Raw genomic sequence first — 19,927 nt, forward strand, 5'->3', positions numbered from 1 at the left:
AATGGATCCTTGATAAATGATTCAGCTGAAAAGACAGTCCCTACCAGACTGCTGGCACTGGTCAATATGATCCTTGATGGTCCGAGTATCAAGTCGCAGACCCGAAAAGATGGTTCGTCGACACGAGCAGCTCGAACCATTAGTGAACTCATAATATTCAATAGCATACAGGGCAATCGTGTGACGAAAGATGCAGTTCGACATAACGCTGACAGAGAGGTCCCTGTACCGACTTACATAGGCCTGAAAGTTCATGCGCAGACACGAAATCGTGAGTTGATTGACAGCCTCCACAAGCATGGATTGTCAATATCATATGATCGGGTTCTCAAAATATCATCATCTATCGCTAATGGCATCATCAATCGCTTTGAGGAGGATGGAGTAGTCTGCCCGCCTCAGTTGAAAGATCTTTTCACGACAGGACAGGTTGACAACATTGATCATAATCCCAGCACAACGACAGCAGTTGGCTCTTTTCATGGAACTGCCCATTCCTTATGTCAGCACCCCACTGAGAACAATCAAGGAACAGATGCTGACCCGATAGGTCTCGTTGACATGGAAACAGACAAGCGAATCCATCCTCTTCCTCTCGCATACACAAACATCTTGCCTGCACCATCCATGCCGAAGGAATACAAAGCACCAGTGACGTACGGACCAATGCGACCAGATAGAGACAAGTTTGATGAAGACCGCAGAAATGAGAACAAATGGCTTGAAAAGCAGTTATCTTTGATGGAAGAAGGAGACCTTTCGGTTGGTGATTTTGTGTCTTGGGCTGCATACCATGCAAATATGCAGATGCAACATACCTGTAAGCTGCCGACTACAATTGCACTGATGCCATTATTTCGTGAAGTATCACACTCATTTGCAACAATAATGCATTGCATGTATACCAACCAACAAGCAACACACTTGTTAAACCCAGGACAAACACCAGTATTGACGATGGACCAACCTTTGTATGCCCTTGGGAAACAGATCCAGTGGCGATTCCCAGAGCGCTATGGTGAAGACAAGTATGTGATGATGTTAGGCCCTCTTCATATCGAAATGGCTGTCTTGAAAATGCTTGGTGATTTGCTTGATGGGACTGGTTGGAGTAATGCTATCGCCCAAGCAGGAGTTGCTACACAAGGGACAGCGGATAGTTTCATTCATGCATCACATGTAGCAAGGACAAGGAGAGCCCATCAAATTACTGCTTCTTCACTGTACATTCTCCAAAGGCAAGCTTTCAGGAAGGAAAAAGAATCAGCCATCCATGAGGATCCTGTCTCCGAGGAGAGCTTCACAGAATGGTGTGAGCAGCGATGCAAGTTCCACCCTATGTTTCGATTTTGGAGCACAGTGCTTGATCTGGAACTGACTTTGTTGGCATTTGTGCGATCGATTCGGACATCAAATTTTGAGCTGTACGTGCAGACATTGTCTCAACTAGCTCCATGGTTCTTTGCGCTAGACCATATCCACTATGCCCGTTGGATCCCTGTACACATAAAGGACATGACAAGACTTGCCGAGCAGTGCCCAGATGTACATGAACTCTTCATGCGTGGTGCATTCACATCAAACAAAACTGGGAATCCATACTCTGCAATTGGTTTGGATCACGCGCATGAGCAGGTGAATGCTCAAGTGAAGGGTAACGGAGGAGCCATCGGTCTGACAGAAGATCCAGGTGCCCTACGACGATGGATGGTGGCAGGGCCGCATCTAGCCATGGCCATTGAAGAGTATGAGAGCAGTGCTGACAAGTCACCTGCGGATACTAATCCAAAGCATCATGAACAGAGTCCATCTGTGCAAAAATCCTTTGCTGATGATGTGCGCTCCCTCGTTGCTGTGATGGATGAGTTGGGGAATCTGTTCATGGATCGTACAAAGGAATTGGTAACAATAGATTCACAAGAAGTCATGCCGCAGAAAGTTGTGGAGGGTATGGAGCAAGTTCACACCCTGGGAGAGAGAAAGTATCAAACCTTCATCGAAGAACGCCTCTTGAAAAACGAAACACCCATCAGTGCACCCATCAAACGAAATTCACTTCCGCTTTTCCGCAATCGAAAGCAAGTGGGTCCATCCAAGGAAAAGCAGACAATAATGGATCTGAAGAGCGACTGCGCATTGTTCTCACGACTATACATTGCCAGTCAGACAAGAGAGGGTGACATCAAAGAGTTCTTCAAGCATGAAAACCAAAAATATCCCCCATCACTTTCTTCGTCTGGAACACTTAGACAAGGAACCAAATCAGATCTGGTTAGATTGCTTGAGACTCTCATCAATACTCCATCAGCTGTCACAAACACTCCATCTACAGATGTGACAATCCTTGATGGTGCGGCGCTTGTGCATCTGATTCCAGTAAAGGAATCAAAAACCTTCGCTGAATATGCACAGGAAGCATTCATCCCGCACATCTTGTTCGAGCTTGGAAAGGTCAAGCGCGTTGATCTCGTTTGGGACGTGTATCTCAAGAACAGTTTAAAGCTTTCAACAAGAGCAAACAGAGGTACAGGGACAAGGAAGAGGGTGTCTGGTAATGTGAAGCTTCCAGGGAACTGGAAAAACTTCTTGCGGAATGATGACAACAAGGATGAACTCTTCCAATTCTTAGGACAGCAATGTGTTTCCAAGGACACAGGTGACAAGGTCATCATTTCCACCCTACTGGACTCTGTTGTCACTTCTAGAGAGGATTACACCACAGATGGACTTCAACCCTGCTCGCATGAAGAAGCAGATACGCGGATCCTTCTTCATGTCAAAGATGTTATGAACTGCGGGTTCAAGAGAGCAATGATACGAACTGTTGATACTGATGTTGTTGTGCTCGCTCTTGCCCATTTCCAGGACTTGCCAGACATCGAGCAACTCTGGATAGCTTTTGGAACTGGCAAGGATTTCAGGTACATTCCAATCCATGAAATTGCCCGTGCAATATCCCCAGAGATGGCCAAAGGATTGCTTTTCTTTCACGCATTCACTGGATGTGATGTAACATCCTACTTCGCCAACCACGGGAAGAAATCTGCATGGAAGACTTGGCTTGCATGGCCAAATATCACCAACACGTTTGTTGCACTGTCACGGTCGTGTACAGCACAACTACCAGATGAAGTTGTTTTAGAACTTGAACGATTCGTTGTCCTGATGTACTGCCGGACCAGTGATGAGACTCGTGTCAATGAAGCGAAAATGGAACTTTTCGCAAAAATGAAAAGAAACATCGAGAACATCCCTCCCACGAGAGCTGTCTTAGAACAACACATCAAGCGATCATCTTACCAGTCAGGCCATGTGTGGGGACAATCACTTGAAATACAACCTCAAATTCCTGATGTCACTGAATGGGGGTGGGAGTCGGCCGAATCTGATGGTTTTGTTCCGAAGTGGTCCACCTTGCCCATCGCCGAAGCAGCTTGTCTTGAATTAATTTCATGTAACTGCATCAAATCTTGCAAGGGGAACTGCACGTGCTTCAAGACAAAGCTGGAATGTACTGCACTTTGCAAATGTGGAGGGGTATGTTATAAGTAGGAGATCAGAACAGATAAAATGTGGACAGGGCATCCTCATCTCCTATTTTTCATCTATACCACAAAAATCTAAACAAACATCTCATCAACAGTGCAGTTGTTCGCTGATTATTGGATCCTCTGCCAGAAACTCCAAGAGGATAGCCAACATCCTTACCTGGGAGTCAAACTGTCCAACACTCTTATTTTGGGAAAGTCAAGGCATAGTGGTTGCACTAGCGCCGACTACATGGTGGCCATCTGAGAATCCTCTGATTTTGACACAACCAACATTTTTCAAATCACCAAAATGGATATATATGTGTGAACTGTGTGCTTGTCTTCGTGCAAATATCAAGTATTCACAGGTTTGCAAAAACGACTATATTGTTGCTATATGGTGAAATGAGCTCATTTGAAATATGTTCAAAAGTATCAAGAACATAGGCATATCGTATATTGTCACCTATTGTGTAATAGCATGGCGGCCATCTTGAAATCTAATACCCCAGATGCAAGTTCTGACACTGGCAATGTGTTTGTAGACATCGAAAACACTTGAACTCCTAGGTGCAATAGAAGTGGAAATATGGACAGAGGGTGTTTTGATTTTGGCAGCCATATTGGAATTCAAAATGGCGGCCCCAGAGGGTGTTATTTCTTAATTTCAATTTTGCAGACTTCTGATGTAGATTTTGATAATAAGCAATAATTTTCTAGACAAAAAAAAAACAAAACAGGTATAGTCGTTTAGATTTAACTCCAAGGTGAAATAGCAAAAAAAAAAAAAGGGGACAAAACGAGCGCAAAAGTAATTTTATTTTGTCGGCCATCTTGGAATTCAATATGGCGGACCTCTGACATAGATTTTAATACTGCCATCATGTTCCTAGACACTGAAAACATGGGAAAAGACGTTTGAATCTCAGTCCTAGGTGCAATAGAACAGGAGATATGGCCAAAAGTATTATGATTTTGGTGGCCATATTGGAATTCAAAATGGCGGCCCCCAGAGGGCGCTATTTTTTGGATCCATTTTTTTCTACAATCCTCATGTATCATAGATACCATGTGCAAAATTTCATGCTTTCTTCAAAAAGTGAACGATTCTGGTGCTTAGCCGCTCTACTATTAGGAACGCAAGGATTATCCCAACCACGTGCCTTCCGCGCACGGCTTCACCTATGAAAAGAACAATTTGCGCCGGCGAGTGCACAATTTACGGTGGACGCCAGAATTCCACATCGTTCTTGCCAGTTAAAAATAAATCGCGTGGCAAAAAACAGGGTGAGAGAAATCGCGCACTTCAGACAGTTTACAAACGATTGCGACTCCACATGCATTTTTAATCGTCAAGTACAGTCGCCTACGCTACGGAGTAACATTGCACCAGTTCGCAAAATTCTCTCGACTCGCAGTTTCCAAGCGTCATGAACAGGGCTGGTATTCCAAAAGTTTTGCCAAAGTTTTGCGATTATTCACAAGCAATAATTCACAAGCGAGAAGTTGCATTCTGGTTTACTTTTCGATGACATTAGTCAAGGCTCGACACTTACGGTGGCCCGGTGGCTCGGGGCCACCAAAAACGCACGTCGGGCCACTAAAAAAGTCGGATGTTTGCCTTTACTTTCGAAAATGAACAGCGGTAACAATCGGCTCCGTAAGATGCTAGAATAAATGTCATATGTTTGCTCTTAATTTTGGAAATGAATAACGGTAATATTCGACTCCGTATGATACTAAAATAAATGTCGGGTCGGATGTTTGCTTATACTTTTGGAAATGAATAACGGTAAGAGTCAGCTCCGTACGGTGCTTAGATTAATGTCAGATAATATTGATTTTGCATTCGGAAATGAATTAAGGATAACATTCGGCTCCGGAAGATGCTGAAATAAATGTCGAATGTTTGCTTTGACGTTCGGAAATGAATAATAATAATATTCAACTCCGTATGATGATAAAATAAATGTCTGATGTTTGCTTTTATGTTCGAAAATAAATAGCAATAACATTCAGCTCCGGAAGATGCTAAAATAAATGTCGAATGTTTCCTCTGACGTTCGGAAATGAATCAGAGTAATATTCAATTCCATACGGTGATTAAATAAATGTCGGATATTTGCTTTACTTTCGAAAGTAAATAGCAATAACATTCAGAAGATGCCAGAATAAATGTCAGATGATTGCTTTTACTTTTGGAAGTGAATAGCAGTAACATTCTGCTCCATACCATGCTAAAATAAATGTCGGATATTTGTTATTCCACACTGCTCGATTAAAAAAAAAAACAACAAAAAAAACAAAAAAAAAACAAAAAAAAAAAACCTGTTACGATTCGCTATTTTAATATGTTGAAGGTTCGCTTTTCTTATAAGTTTCGAAATTTAGGACGTTATATAGCTGATTCGAAAACGAAGTTTCTTACCACGAATATGATAATTCCTTTACAGATAAATGACCCACCTTTTTTTCATTTTCGGATGAATGAACCATCTGAATATATTTTTTTTTTTTTCCGGAATGATGAATATCGTGCAAAGAATTAAACGATGTCACGTTCAGAAATAAACCCATATTCCCGTCACAGGAAAAGATTCGGCGTTTTTAATTTTCTTTTAGCCAAAATGATATAAGTTTCGTACCATGCACGTAATTCATTCTCACATTTACGAACCTTCGGAATAATGCCACAAATGGTATTAACGAGCCCTAATACAATTTTGGATTAACAAATTTATCAGTTAAGGCATATCAAATTTGCGTGTTTTGCGGGTTCTGCAAAAAGAACCATCGGATTTACGAACCTTATTCTTCTTTCGGAATAATGAACATAAGGCAAAGGAAATAACGATGCCATAATAAGAATTCAACGTATTTTCTTGCCTCAAAGATTTTGAATACGTATTTTCCGAACTACTAACCCCCAATGTCAGACTAAAAATCCGAAAATTAAATAAGCTTTGCTTTCTGATGTTTTGTTAATCCCAGAAATTAAAAGGAACAAGTTGTGTTATTCGTTTTCAGAGTAACGTAATTAATTTCATATCCCGATTAATGCACCTTTAGAATCACAAAATTCGTGCGGTTTCGGATTAATGAATCGTATTTATTTGTCACATCAACGAATATCAATCACGGCAATCACGGCCTGTCACATTTGCCTATCTCGTCTCACAGCGTTGTTTCACGTCCGTCCCGTTTTGTCCTTGATGGCCTGAAATGTGACTGCCGTGGTTGCCGGGAACATGGTGTAAACGCGGCTTTTAGCTTTACACAACCCAATTCCACATCTCCAAGAGCCTGAAATGCTCAAAAGCGAGATTCTCTTTGCAGGTCGACTTGAGAATGGACAGGTTGGTATTCCTCCTGTGCGGAAGCAGTCAAGCTGTAGGCCTATACATGTATCCCCTTTCCATGGTCAACTAGTCATGTGCCATCAAACAATGAAAGTATCGATCGGGCACCAGCTACACATAGTCATGAATAGACATTGCGCTAATGGGCTCACAAACTCTTTTGTTGTATACATGAATATTGTCACTGGAGGCAGGCATCTACTGAGCTGAGCCTCTATCGCTGTGTACATCTTCATTCGAGTTTTATTGCTTTCGTTTCGTTTCGTTTCGTTTCGTTTATTCATTTCCATTTCAAATAAAATACAACAAATACAATGCATAAAATACACTTACTGTAATCAAATCTTTCTTACAATACGAAATTATGCCATCGATTAAAGTGGAAGTGAAATGTGAAATAAACAGAGAACTTGAAAGAAGGCTCAGAGGCCTTGTGGGGGAAAAGTCCTCTATACAACATAATGTAGGCAAAATCAACAAATTACATTAACACATGCACAATACAGAACACACATGATATCACAAACAACTGGAGGAAATGGTGGAGACATTAAATAATCAGTATTTAAGCAGGAGTTTTTTTTTAAGAGACTTTTTGAATAATCTTAAATTTGAGCATGAACGTATCTCACTTGGTATGGAATTCCAAACAATGGGAAAGCTAAAGCGAAGAGATCTTTTTGTGTAAGCCGAATCAACTTTGAACAAATGAAAATCATTACATATACGGGTGTTATAATTATGAATACTACTGTTCATACTAAACATTTCTGATATATTAACAGGTAATACATTTTGGAAGTACGAAAACCCAAGTTTTGCAGTATGAATGATATATAAGTCATGAATCTTCAAAATACACAGTTTTTTAAATAATGGTGCAGAGTGAGCAAGATAATGACTACCTGTACATATACGTACTCCTTTCTTTTGTAATTTTAGTAACGAATTCATCTTTGACTGATTACAGTTGCCCCAAACTGGGATACAATACGTAAGATATGGTAATACCAAAGAATTATACAAAATAAGAAGGGTAGATAAAGGTAAATAATATTTAAGTCTGTATAAAATACCTATACTCTTTGAAACTTTATTATCTATATATTCTACATGTGCATTCCACTGTAAATGCCTATCAATATACATACCCAAAAAATTAACACTATCAGATTTACATATACTGTGCGAATCAGTAATAAGAGTAATATTTTCTACTATATTACTCACTTCATTTGATCTATTATAAAAAGGAACATAATATGTTTTCTCAAAATTAACAATCAGTTTATTCAGTTTAAACCATGTCACAACTTTATTCAGTTCACATTCTAAATTTTCTTTTAAACTTATAGTGTCTGACTGAGTGTAAAATAAAGTTGTATCATCCGCATATAATACAAATTCCAAATTTTGAGTACATCTAGTTAAATCATTGATATATAACAAAAACAAAAGGGGTCCCAAAATCGATCCTTGCGGTACACCACGCTTGATTTGACTGTAATATGAGTGGCAATTAGCAAAAAATGTATATTGAGAGCGATTATCTAGATAACTAACAAACCACTCTAAAGCAATTCCTCGAATACCATAATGACTCAATTTATGCAACAAAATCTGATGATCAACAATATCAAATGCTTTTGACAAATCCATAAATATTCCTAATCCAAAATTGTTCTTATTAATAGATGAGATTATTTTGTCCTGTAAATCCATAATTGCATGAGCAGTGGAGTGATGTTTTCTGAAACCATATTGACTATTACAAATAATATCATTATTACACAAAAAAGTATACACTCGATTAAATAAACATTTTTCGATCAGCTTTGAGAAACATGGGAGAATAGAAATTGGACGATAATTCTTGAGGAGATGACAATCCCCTTTCTTCAAAACAGGAATTAATTTTGCAACTTTAAATTTGGTTGGAACATTACCAGTTTCTAATGATTTATTAAAAATAAAAACCAATGGTTTAACTATAAAATGTATAACTTGCTTCATAATATTCACATTTATATAATTAAAATCAAATGAATAACTGTTCTTTAATGATTTACAAACTTCTAATATTTCAAATTCTGTTATGGGCTTTAAAAAAATTGACTTTTGACAACTATCGGAAAGATAAGTTTGAATGGTTACATTATGATTGTTGTTGACAGGAGTCATTGATTCTAATAAAGTTGAACAACAATTCTCAAAATAAGAATTAAATTCATCAGCAATAGTTTGTGGATCACCCTCTTCTTTTTCATCACAAACAAAATATTCTGGAATACTTTTCTTTGATTTTTTAAGAATGTCATTTATAACTGACCATGTACCTTTAATATTACTTCTATTTTGATTTATTTTATTTAAATAATATGTTTTCTTAGCATGACGCAAATAATTATTCACTTTATTCCGATACCTTTTATATTTCATTTCACTCAAAAAAGTTTTTTCATTAAGAAACATTTTATACAATTTATTCTTACGCTTAATATATTTCAAAAGTTTTGGAGTAATCCATGGCTTCCTTATCTTTTGCTTACAGAAGTCAATTTTCTTAATTGGTATATACTTATCTAACAAACTTATAAACAAAGTTAAAAAATTGTTATAAGCCTCATTTGCATCATTGGATGTATAAACAAAAGACCAATCTACATTATACAATTCATAATTAAGGATATTAACACTTTCAGTTGATATCTCACGTGTAATTTTTGTCATGTTTTGCTTATTTTTTGATAATGGCATGCTAGTAAGTAAGAATATAGGTAAATGGTCGGTGATATCAACCTCAAAAGAACCACAATCAACTTTAGCATCTATAACATTTGTAAAAATATTGTCAATGAGTGATGCACTATCAGTAGTGATACGACTTGGAGAATCAATGACAGGGAATAAAGCAGATGATGAATTAAGATTAAGGAAATTACGTCCAATATTATCTAAAGACTCTTTTAGTAAATTAATATTAAAATCCCCTAAGATGTACACATTTTTACGCTCATGTAAAACTGCATCGAGTACTTTATCATAAAAATTGAGAAAAATATCATTATTGCAACCAGGCTTTTTATACATAACCCCGACAGTATGTTTTACATCATTTACACAAAAATCAACAAATAAATATTCACAACAATATTTTTCTTCTTCTGTCTGAACAACATAATTATTTATCTTAAATCTGATGCCATCTGATATGAATAAACCTACCCCACCCCCTCGCCCAGAATGCCTATTAGAAATGACAAAAGTGTATCCTTCTAAATCAAAAGGAATACATGGAGTGCCAGAAATCCAAGTTTCTGTTATGGCAATTATGGAGAAGGAATGCTTTAGTAAACACAAAAAGTTTGTAATTTCCTCAAAATTTCTTTGGAGACTTCGAGCATTGAAATGTATCAAACTAAAAGCAGCAGTATGTTTAAAATGAGCATTGAACTTACTTGGGGTGTAACAATTATAAGAATAGCAAGAATTCAAAATGTTCTCATCAGGATCTATATCTTGTATAGTTTCACTCATTAGAAATATACGAAAAGTAGGATTCAATTGATGGAATTCCTAAATCTGTGCAATTATTACAATATAGAAATTTTGTCACATGGTACCAACATGCCTGAGATAGTAAAACATATGTTGATCTCCTTCCAGATACACAAAACATTACATTCGTATTAATGATACACAAACACAACATAGTAAAAACTTTGGCTACACAAAGATCAATACAAACTGTGGAAAAACAGATAAACAATGGTTTTCACAGAGTAAAGAACATAAGCAGGCTTTTTGATAAACCAAAAAAGAAAGTACATAAAATCAAAATGAGAAAAAGAAATGAGAGAACAGGTTACAAGTGAGTCAAGTGAATCAACCTGCTTTCCTACACTTGGGTGGGGGACAAAATCCACCAGGAATTTCACATTAATTTTGAGATATTAGCGACATCATAAATTACAACTTTTTGAGGTCATCATTGTTACGGATCACTTTTGTTTGACTGTCTTTTCCTTTCAGCAGTGCATACACACGTCCGTCCTTGCTCCACGCCTTGTCCACTTTTGCGTTTGACCGAGTGTCATTCAACAACTTTTGATTTCGGGCGGTGAGGTCCTCGACAATTGCCATTTTCTGACCTTTCAGTTTACGTCGCTTTGAGATGAACTCTTGTCGCTTTCTGTATGACTTGAATTTGATGATAATGCCTCTTGGACTGTCCTTGTTGGGATGTTCCTTTCTGATACCAACCCTGTGAGAGCGCTCGATGTCGTCCAACTTCAGATCAACTTGAAGATGCTCGCTAGCCACTTTCAGCACAGTGATGTCGGTGTTTTCCCCTGGTTTTTCCGGGCAACCAAAGAGCCTGAGACAATTTCTCCGCGAGTATTGTTCCTGGGCATCTATTTTCAAGTTGATGGCATGAAGCCTGTCATTGTGCTTGCTGAGGTCCCTTTGGAGGTCGCTGATCTGCCTGGATTTCTCATTATTGCTGACTTCCAGCTCCATGATCAGTGCCTGCTGTTTTTCTATAGTCTCCTCCATGGCTTTGACCCGCTTGGCGATTGTTCCCTCCACCAAAGAGAGGAAACTCTTGCTTTGAAGTATGTCTTTTATGACTTCTTGCACAAGGGCGGAGTCATTCCGGTCTATTGACTGAGACCTGGTCTTTACAGAGGAGGCACCAGATGACATGGTGGGAAGACACAAAGACTGTCCTGAATGGAAATGGTCGTCTATTGTCTGGGGATTAGCAGGTAATCAAGCTCAATGAGATGCCACCAGAGGTTGCTTGTATTGACACCTCAAAAGCCAAAGCGTGGAGCAAGTGTTGGTACAGAATCCCAAGCCATCAAAGAACACTCCAACACACAGCGTAAATAGTGAACATGTGGGACTGAGGCACTGTTTCTGATATTTGTGGTCCAGAATGGCACAAGAAGTTACTGCCCAACTAGGGCCAGTCACAGCAAAAGAATATCATGATGTGTCTCCTGGTGGATGGCAATAGTCCCAACAATGTTTACATGATGAACCACTCACAAAAAATTGCAGAACACAGAAAAAAATTTGGTAGCTTTCAGGAGCAGTAGTTTCCCCTGTCAGCAGCATCCAAAAGAAACAAGCACACGCGGATTAGTAACGGCATTGCACAAAACCCAAATCTCTTGAGAGATTTTGAAAGAGCGGGATCCGAAACATGGACCCGTTTCTAGACACTGTACGTTTTAAATTTGATTTGAAAAAAACAAACGCATATTCCCCAAAGTGCATGCAACTTTGCGATTTAAATGCAAGTGCGTTGCTGTGAAGATATGCGTGTGATTTCGTATGATTCTGTCGAGATAATTTTTCAGTGCCGACTGAGTTGAAATAGGATGTGTGATTTTCCTTCCCTAAGTCGCCATGTGATTTTGTTTTGTTTAAATTTCTATTGCCATACTCTGAAAATGAATTGTTCTCGCGCTCCAATTCGCAACATTACCGCTCTGTACGGCGCGGCCCAGTCTGAAATAAAAAGAAGAAGAAAAATTTGTTAATTCGGAAACGACATCTTTCGGATTACTAACCTTCGTAAAGATGAATATCTTTCCATCGTCGGACTTATTTAACTTTGGACTGAGATTTAAACCTTCGGAATAGCGAACTGCAGTTAACAATAATTTGCTACTATTTTTTCACTGACATTTCGTGAAGCACGATGCGTTTCGGTAGTTTGAAACGTGTAAATGTTGCGATGTCTTTCCCCTGCTAGTGCAGACTAAGTTCGGTCACGGCGAAAGTTCCGTTACGAAATAAAAAAATATGATTCTTAAAGTCTTTTCAACAATAGCACGCTTCGGTATAGATTTTTATGCGTTTAAACGCAGTTTCTAGTTTCGTACAGAAACCGCAAGTCTTTTCTGCAACGCTCTTGCGTTTTAAATACAGCGTTGCTTGTGATTTGATGGACTTGCATTTGACTTTTAGAATTGCGTTTAAACGCAATTGAGTTTAAGTTTCTATACAATTTTCTAGTGTCGGATGATTATCAAACGCAAGTCTTTTCAGCGTTCCGTGTGATTTGATGGACTTGCATTTGATTTTTGGGGTTGCGTTTAATTTTTAATTTTGCGTACGAAGTAAAAAATAATACAGGTCTTTTCAACAATAACTCACTTCCGTAGATGTTTAGAGATGCGTTTAAACGCAGTTTCTTATAATTTCGTACAAAAACTGCATGTCTTCTCGGCAATGCTCTTGCGTTTAAATACAGCGTCGCGTGTGATTTGATGGACTTGCATTTGATTTATAGAATCGCGTTGAAACGCAACTGAGTTTTAAAGAAGTTCCCTACAATTTTCAAGTTTCGTACGATTATCAAACGCAAGTCTATTCAACGTTCCGCGTGATCACAAGGACTTGCAATTGCATTTGATTTTCAGAGCTGCGTTTAATTTTTGATTTTGCGTACGAAAAAAAACAAACAAAATAATGCAAGACTTTTCAACAATAACGCACCTCCGTAGATGTTAAGAGATGCTTTTAACCACAGTTTCTAGTTTCTTACGAAAACCACAAGTTTTCCCTGCAACGCTCTTGCGTTTGAATACAGCATTGCGCGTGATTTGATGGACTTCATTGACTTTAAGAGTTGCGTTTCAACGCAATTGAGTTTCAGGTTTGTACAACTATTTTCTAGTTTCATATGTTTATCAAACGCAAGCCTTTTCAGCAACGCACTTGCGTTTATGTGCAAAGTTGCTCGTGATTTGATACACCTGCATTTAATTTTCAGTTGCATTTAATTACATGTAGTTGCAGGGCTGCCAACACTGGAAACTAGTTGAGAGTGAGACTCCCATAGGCCAATGCTATAATTTAGGAGTCAAAATGAGTGAGATCAATAGAAATGCATGCAAATGAAATAAAGTTTTAGCGTGAGAAAGGACCAAAATGCGTGAGTCTCACGCTCAATGCGTGAGAGTTGGCAGCCCTGTAGTTGCATTTGATTACTTTTCTAAAAACGGGCCCAGGTTTCTATTAACGCTTCGGAATAATTAACGTTAGAATATTCGGTTAAACAGAAACACCTACACGGGTATCATGTTCTGATAATGATTTTCTACTAGGACCTTTATGTGTACACAGTTTGTGCGTTTTGAGAATAACGAGCAGGAGAAAAGGGGGAAAGTGAACTGCTTTGGGTAGGCAACTACATGTAATTCTCCAAAGAATGTAAATGAATGTATGCCCTTTCATTTCTGGCGTACAAGACAATGGACGCATGGCGCGAACGCTACCACGCCGTACACTAGCGAATTACCGACTCGCGGGAAAACAATTCTTTTTCAGAGAATGGCGATAAGATTTTGAGCGAAAAAAAATATGTCGACTTAGACGAGGGAATAAACACGTATTTCAGCTCAGTTGGCACTAAAAAATCAGGTCGACTTACGCGAGTTGTCGACTTCTAAATGTCGACTAAGACGAATAAATTTTCAAGGAATAACAAAGGCAAAAATCGGGACTTTTTTATCGTGTCGACTTTACTGCACTATAGCTCCACAGTTTCAGCAGAGCCAGATGTGTATGCACCTCCCTGGTTTCAGGCAGGCAGCTCTCATCAGCTAGCTCTCGCCAACTCCAGCACGTGTCTCCATCAGCATGCTCGTATTATACAGCACAGGGTTACTATACATAGCCCCTGTTCCCAGGCCCCATGCAATTGACACGATGTTTACGACCCATTCAGCGCGTACGCAAATTCCTTTACCCTGCGGTTTTGCCTGGCGGCAAACCTGCTTTGAAGTTCCTGGAAATTTCCACCAGCCTGTTGCCTGGCTGGCAGGCACGGCCATGGGTGTCAAGTTTCCGTCAATCTACCTAGCTATTGTGAATGTTTTTCTTAATACACTTGTCACTTCATTACACACATTTTGCTTCACCTGAGAAGCTGCTTACAAGAGTGGTCTCACGCTCATGTAAGGCAGGGCTGCCAACCTTGAGTGAGAGTTTGGCGTGAGACACTGCACGAGGGAGCGGAGCGACCTCCTGGCTAGCGCATGGCGGCCTGCTGTGCGGCCGTACGAACGTACGTACTACTAGTATGTACACAGTACGTCAAGCGATGTAAAGCACACGTCATTGCTATACATACTGTAATTTGCCATAAGTACAAGCTACGCTCACATGGTATGGTAGAAACCAATCGTAATCCAATAGCTCGTCTTTGCGCGCGAACCGAAAACGATTATTATTGGTTAAGCTTTACACCCGCGCGGGAAAATCTCGAAACTTTGGGCTTGGGCATATCGATATTCGGAATATCAGAGAATTTAGAGATATATTTATTTTTTTTTTACATTCCATTTTGGGGGTTTAGCGTGAGATTTCGTTTATCAGAGTGAGACAGTCAAAATTGGTTGAATTGCGTGAGTCTCACGCTGATTGCGTGAGAGTTGGCAGCCCTGAGTAAGGGGAATTAATTACTCTTTCGGATATACTTTTTGATTACGCCTCTCGTCGACGCAAATTAAGGTAATCACAGCGTTACTAACGCGTAATAGTGCGATGCCTTTGGTGGTTTCATTTGTTTGCTAATTTGTCTGTTTTTTAAGCTTCCATGAAAAGACAAAGGGAAGACTTAATCCGGGCGTTCCCGAACGCTGGCTACATGGAGCGATGGCTTCGTGGTCGATTGGGTGCAGTGAAGTTGACGCTATTGTGTTCGAAACAAAGTCACTAAACAAAAGACTTTTAAGCTGGCGTTCCCGAACGCGGACGGCATGGGCGCATGCCAAGCTCGAGCCAAGCTGGCTACTTAACAGATAAGAAGGCATGCCGGACGCTAGCCCGACCAGACGCTGTTACGCACGCGACGTACCATGTACAGCGACTGGGCTGTGTATAGTTAGCCGGACGCGGGCGAACGCTCGTGATGATAAATCTGTTACGCCTTAATAGATATCTTAGATACCACACTAATAACACAACTATCTGTATCACATCCACCGCACAAAGTTAATATACAGCCACTGCTTGTCAGTCTGACACATTAATACACAGGAATACCAATTTCCCACGCACAAGAGTTAGTGTCTGCTGCATTTTTCAAACAATTTGCATATCACTCTAACACTGAGTAAACCAAGCCTTCATCAAACCACATGCCTGCACTACAAAGCATGTGTAACGTGGGAACATTTTTTTAAATCATTGGTCCCAATGGTAACAATACCATTTAAGTCTATATCATCACTGGGGTGACAAGACCTTGTATCTGAAATTTCGGTGAAAATGGCTTTTCTTGGATTAATGGTCAAATAATGGGTTAAGTGATGTCCTGTCCAAATCCCTACTGTCTTACTCCAAAAATGAAGCCACCACGGCATGTCAAAGGAAAGGCTGTGCCATTCACTACAGTGCTTTGACCGCCAAAATTTGCTCGCCAAAATTTATCAAAATTTATTACATTTAAATCACACTCAAAAGACCCCTTTTAAGTGCTTGAAAAAGCATATCATGTGGACTTTCTTTTAAAGTCCCTACAGGAATGGGGTTGGGGTTGAACACTTTTTCAGAAAATTGCTTGTACTAATTTAGAGTATTTTTTCAAGTCTTCAGTTTGTTGGTATAAATTATCTATAAGGATGTCACTATATCTTGATTAGAATTGTAAGATTTAATCTTTTTTAAAATGACAAGAATTCCATGTTTTGTAAGCTGAAATACAAAAATTTTCAGCTCGCGCGCTGCACTCGCTGGCCAAAATTTATCAAAATTTATAACATTTAAATCACCCTCAAAAGACCCCTTTTAAGTGCTTGAAAAAGCATATCATGTGGACTTTTTTTAAAGTCCCTACTGGGATGGGGCTGGGGTTGAACACTTTTTCAGAAATTAGGGGAGCAATTTTCGTGCTTGCCCCGGGCGCCGTTTTCCCTAGATATGACACTGGATACAAGGTCTTGTCGCCCCAGTGACGATATATGACCATGCATCACAAAACGAACAAAAACTCGGATACAAGGTCTTGTCGCCCCAGTGACGATATATGACCATGCATCACAAAACGAACAAAAAGTCGCATGCACTGATTTTGTGTGGGGACTTAATATAGGTGAAACGAGTCAACCTGATCAATCTTGAGTTTTTGATATTTTCTGAAAGGGCAATTTTTCTTCTTCATTATTCTAAAGACTGGGATCATACGTACAGCAAAGGGGAAGTTGTGTTTTTAACAGTTTTTCTACAAAAATTTTTGTGTAGAATAGTGTGCTAAGAGTCCCCTTTTATTTCTTTAAAACCCTTACACACTCTTCACTTTCAACTCTAATACTTTTTGAAAAGATTATGCTGCAACCTTGAAAGCTGGCACTAGTAATGGATAGAATGTGCTAACAGACCTTGATAAATTTCAGCTTAATCTGATAATCCCTTTTAATGTTGCTATGAAGTTTTACATCTTGTTTTTGTTTTTTTGTCCCAATTACTTGCACAGAGCACAGCTCCATCAGATTAAGAGCTCACATAGGGCCTGGCCCTCTGCTTTAAACCCTCTTTTCTCAAAACACACTTTTCTAGAGTGTGTGCTTTATTGCCAGTATTTAGATAGGTTGGGATAGTCTCTTTGAATAGAGTTATACATTGTTTTGAATATTAAAGCGGCCACAGACCCACATGAAGTGGTAGCAAAGTAGATAATTCAGCGTGTTTTCCTGCTTTGTAGCTGTGCCAGTCAATGCACTAGTGTAAAGCTTTCTTCACGACTGTACACATGCTACTGAGCAACGACTTGATAAACACTGTTCAATGCATGAAACATATGTGTGCATACGTATGTGGGTAATTCCATGAAGTTGGGGCAGTGTCCATGTAGCATCGTGATATTTGAAAAATACATTTCAGCATAACTCAATATTAATTATGCTATACATTTATTGTTTATAGGCTTTACATTTGCATTGAGGCCACACATTTTCCTGGAAATTTTGTGCCATTCAGACTCAATTTTGATGAAGTTATTAAACAATATGTAACGGAGTCCTGTAGCATCGTGACGTGTCCATGTAGCATCGTGAAATTTTAACATTTGGTCCTAACAGACAAATTACGGCAATTAGCTTGACCAAAATTTGATGCAATATGCATATTTACTAGATTAGTCAAATAGCTAGATATCCCAAATTTCCTGTACACAGTTTTAATTTTAAAAGAAAATTACAAAATGTATCACGATGCTACGCGGTGTCCTTTTTTGTTACATTTGGTGGACACCGTGTAGCATAGTGACAAATTGTGTAATTTGCTTGTCAAAGCAAAACTGTGGAAAGGAGAGTTAAGATATTTAGCTATCTGACTAATCTAGTAATTATGCATATTATATCAAATTTTGGTCAAGCTTATTGCATTAATTTGTCTTTTAGGACCAGATTTTAACTATCACGATGCTACATGGACACGTCACGATGCTACAGGACACCGTTACCTTTTTTTTAAAATAACTTCATCAAAATTGAGTCTGAATGAAACAAAATTTCTAGGAAAATGTATGGTCTCAATACAAATGTAAAGCCTATAAAGAATATATGTATAGCATAATTAGTATTGAGTTATGCTAAAATGTAACACTTTGTGCCCCAACTTCATGGAATTACCCATGTACACGTAAATGTAAGTACTCTATATAGATGTATACAATGATGATACGTGTACATATAGGTAATGCACACAAAAGACGGATAACCTGTCTAGAGTGGCCACCTATTTATAATGGCAACTCTTTTTGTTTCCCTTGGGTGGCCACTACAGACAGGTTTGACTGTAGTTATCATCAATTTGACTTCCAAAACTGACTCTCACAAGCAAATGACCAAGAAAAGTCACAAAAACTTTGTCTTGAAGAGTGAAATAGACAACTACAGTGTATTCACAATTTGTATAATGCTGTATGTACAATGTTATGAAAATCAAAGTGACAGGTAAATTGATGTAAAAGATTTTTAATCACATGAATTTCTAAACTTACTTGCTTTTCCAATGGTGATGTCAAACCTGTTCACAAGGATGGCCTCCGTGAATGAGACGACTGCACCATACTTCTCTTGAGCCCATCTAAGAAGAGAGTCACCTGTTGCTGGGATGTTTTCTCTCACAATTGAATATCTGGGAAAAGTTACCCCATCTGTGTTGACATCATGAGGACTCTACAGGGAAAACAATGACACAAATCTCAGCATGAAAGAAAACATTTTGTAACAAGTGCTTTATTGAAAGTACATTAAAAAAAATAAAAGTTTCTTGGGATAATGCACAAAGAAAGTGTGACACTCTACAAGGAGCAAACACATTAGGCAAACTGAAAGTAGTCTGAAACTAAGGTGCTCTTTACAGGCAGCCCACAGGTATCACTCTACATCTCCCCCCCCCCCCCCCCCCCCCACCACCACCACCTTAACCCTAACTAGGCCGGGCTATTCAGGTAGATGATAGAGCCGGGGGGGGCCTCCCAGGCCCCCCCTCCGGATCTCGGCCGTCGACCGCGCGATCGCGACGAAAATTGGCACACGCATTGCCTATGATGTAATCTAAAGTACCATGAAGTTAATTTTTTCAAAAATTATCATTTACACTAAATTATGCTAATTTATGCATAATGATGCATGAAATCAGACAATTTGGTATAAATCACTAAATAAAGCTCAAAACAGGCACATTTTTTGTGTAAATATTCTAATAGTGTCCTTAGCAAATGTAACAGAAAAAAATTGCGCAATCAGAAAAAATTTCCTTAAGTATTTTATTGTTTTTTGAATTTCTTATGTATTTCTTTGTTTTTTTGACTTAATGTTTTTCATAGTTTTTTCGATGAAATTTGTCCGTGACATTCTTCCGAACAAGAAAATGCATTACTAATTGAATTTAATCAATAAAACCCCAAAATAATACTGCTTTTATGAAATTTGCCTGGAAACACAGTTTGCATTGAAATTATACACAAATTCACGTTTTTGAGCAATTTTTGGTCTGACATGCACGTGCATA

The 19,927-nt window shown here is 38.8% G+C and overlaps 1 protein-coding gene across 1 annotated transcript in view; it reads right to left on the reverse strand.

Annotated features, from left to right (window-relative positions):
* Positions 1-19,927, reverse strand: part of LOC140240758 (transforming growth factor beta receptor type 3-like) — a 66,271-nt gene that overhangs the window by 23,152 nt on the left and 23,192 nt on the right. Inside the window, exon 5 of the mRNA XM_072320529.1 lies at positions 18,912-19,089. Within this exon, the coding sequence (XP_072176630.1) occupies positions 18,912-19,089 (178 nt within the window). The remainder of the gene's footprint in view (positions 1-18,911; positions 19,090-19,927) is intronic.

The sequence above is a fragment of the Diadema setosum genome, chromosome 17 (assembly GCF_964275005.1).
Source record: "Diadema setosum chromosome 17, eeDiaSeto1, whole genome shotgun sequence".
Taxonomy (NCBI): domain Eukaryota; kingdom Metazoa; phylum Echinodermata; class Echinoidea; order Diadematoida; family Diadematidae; genus Diadema; species Diadema setosum.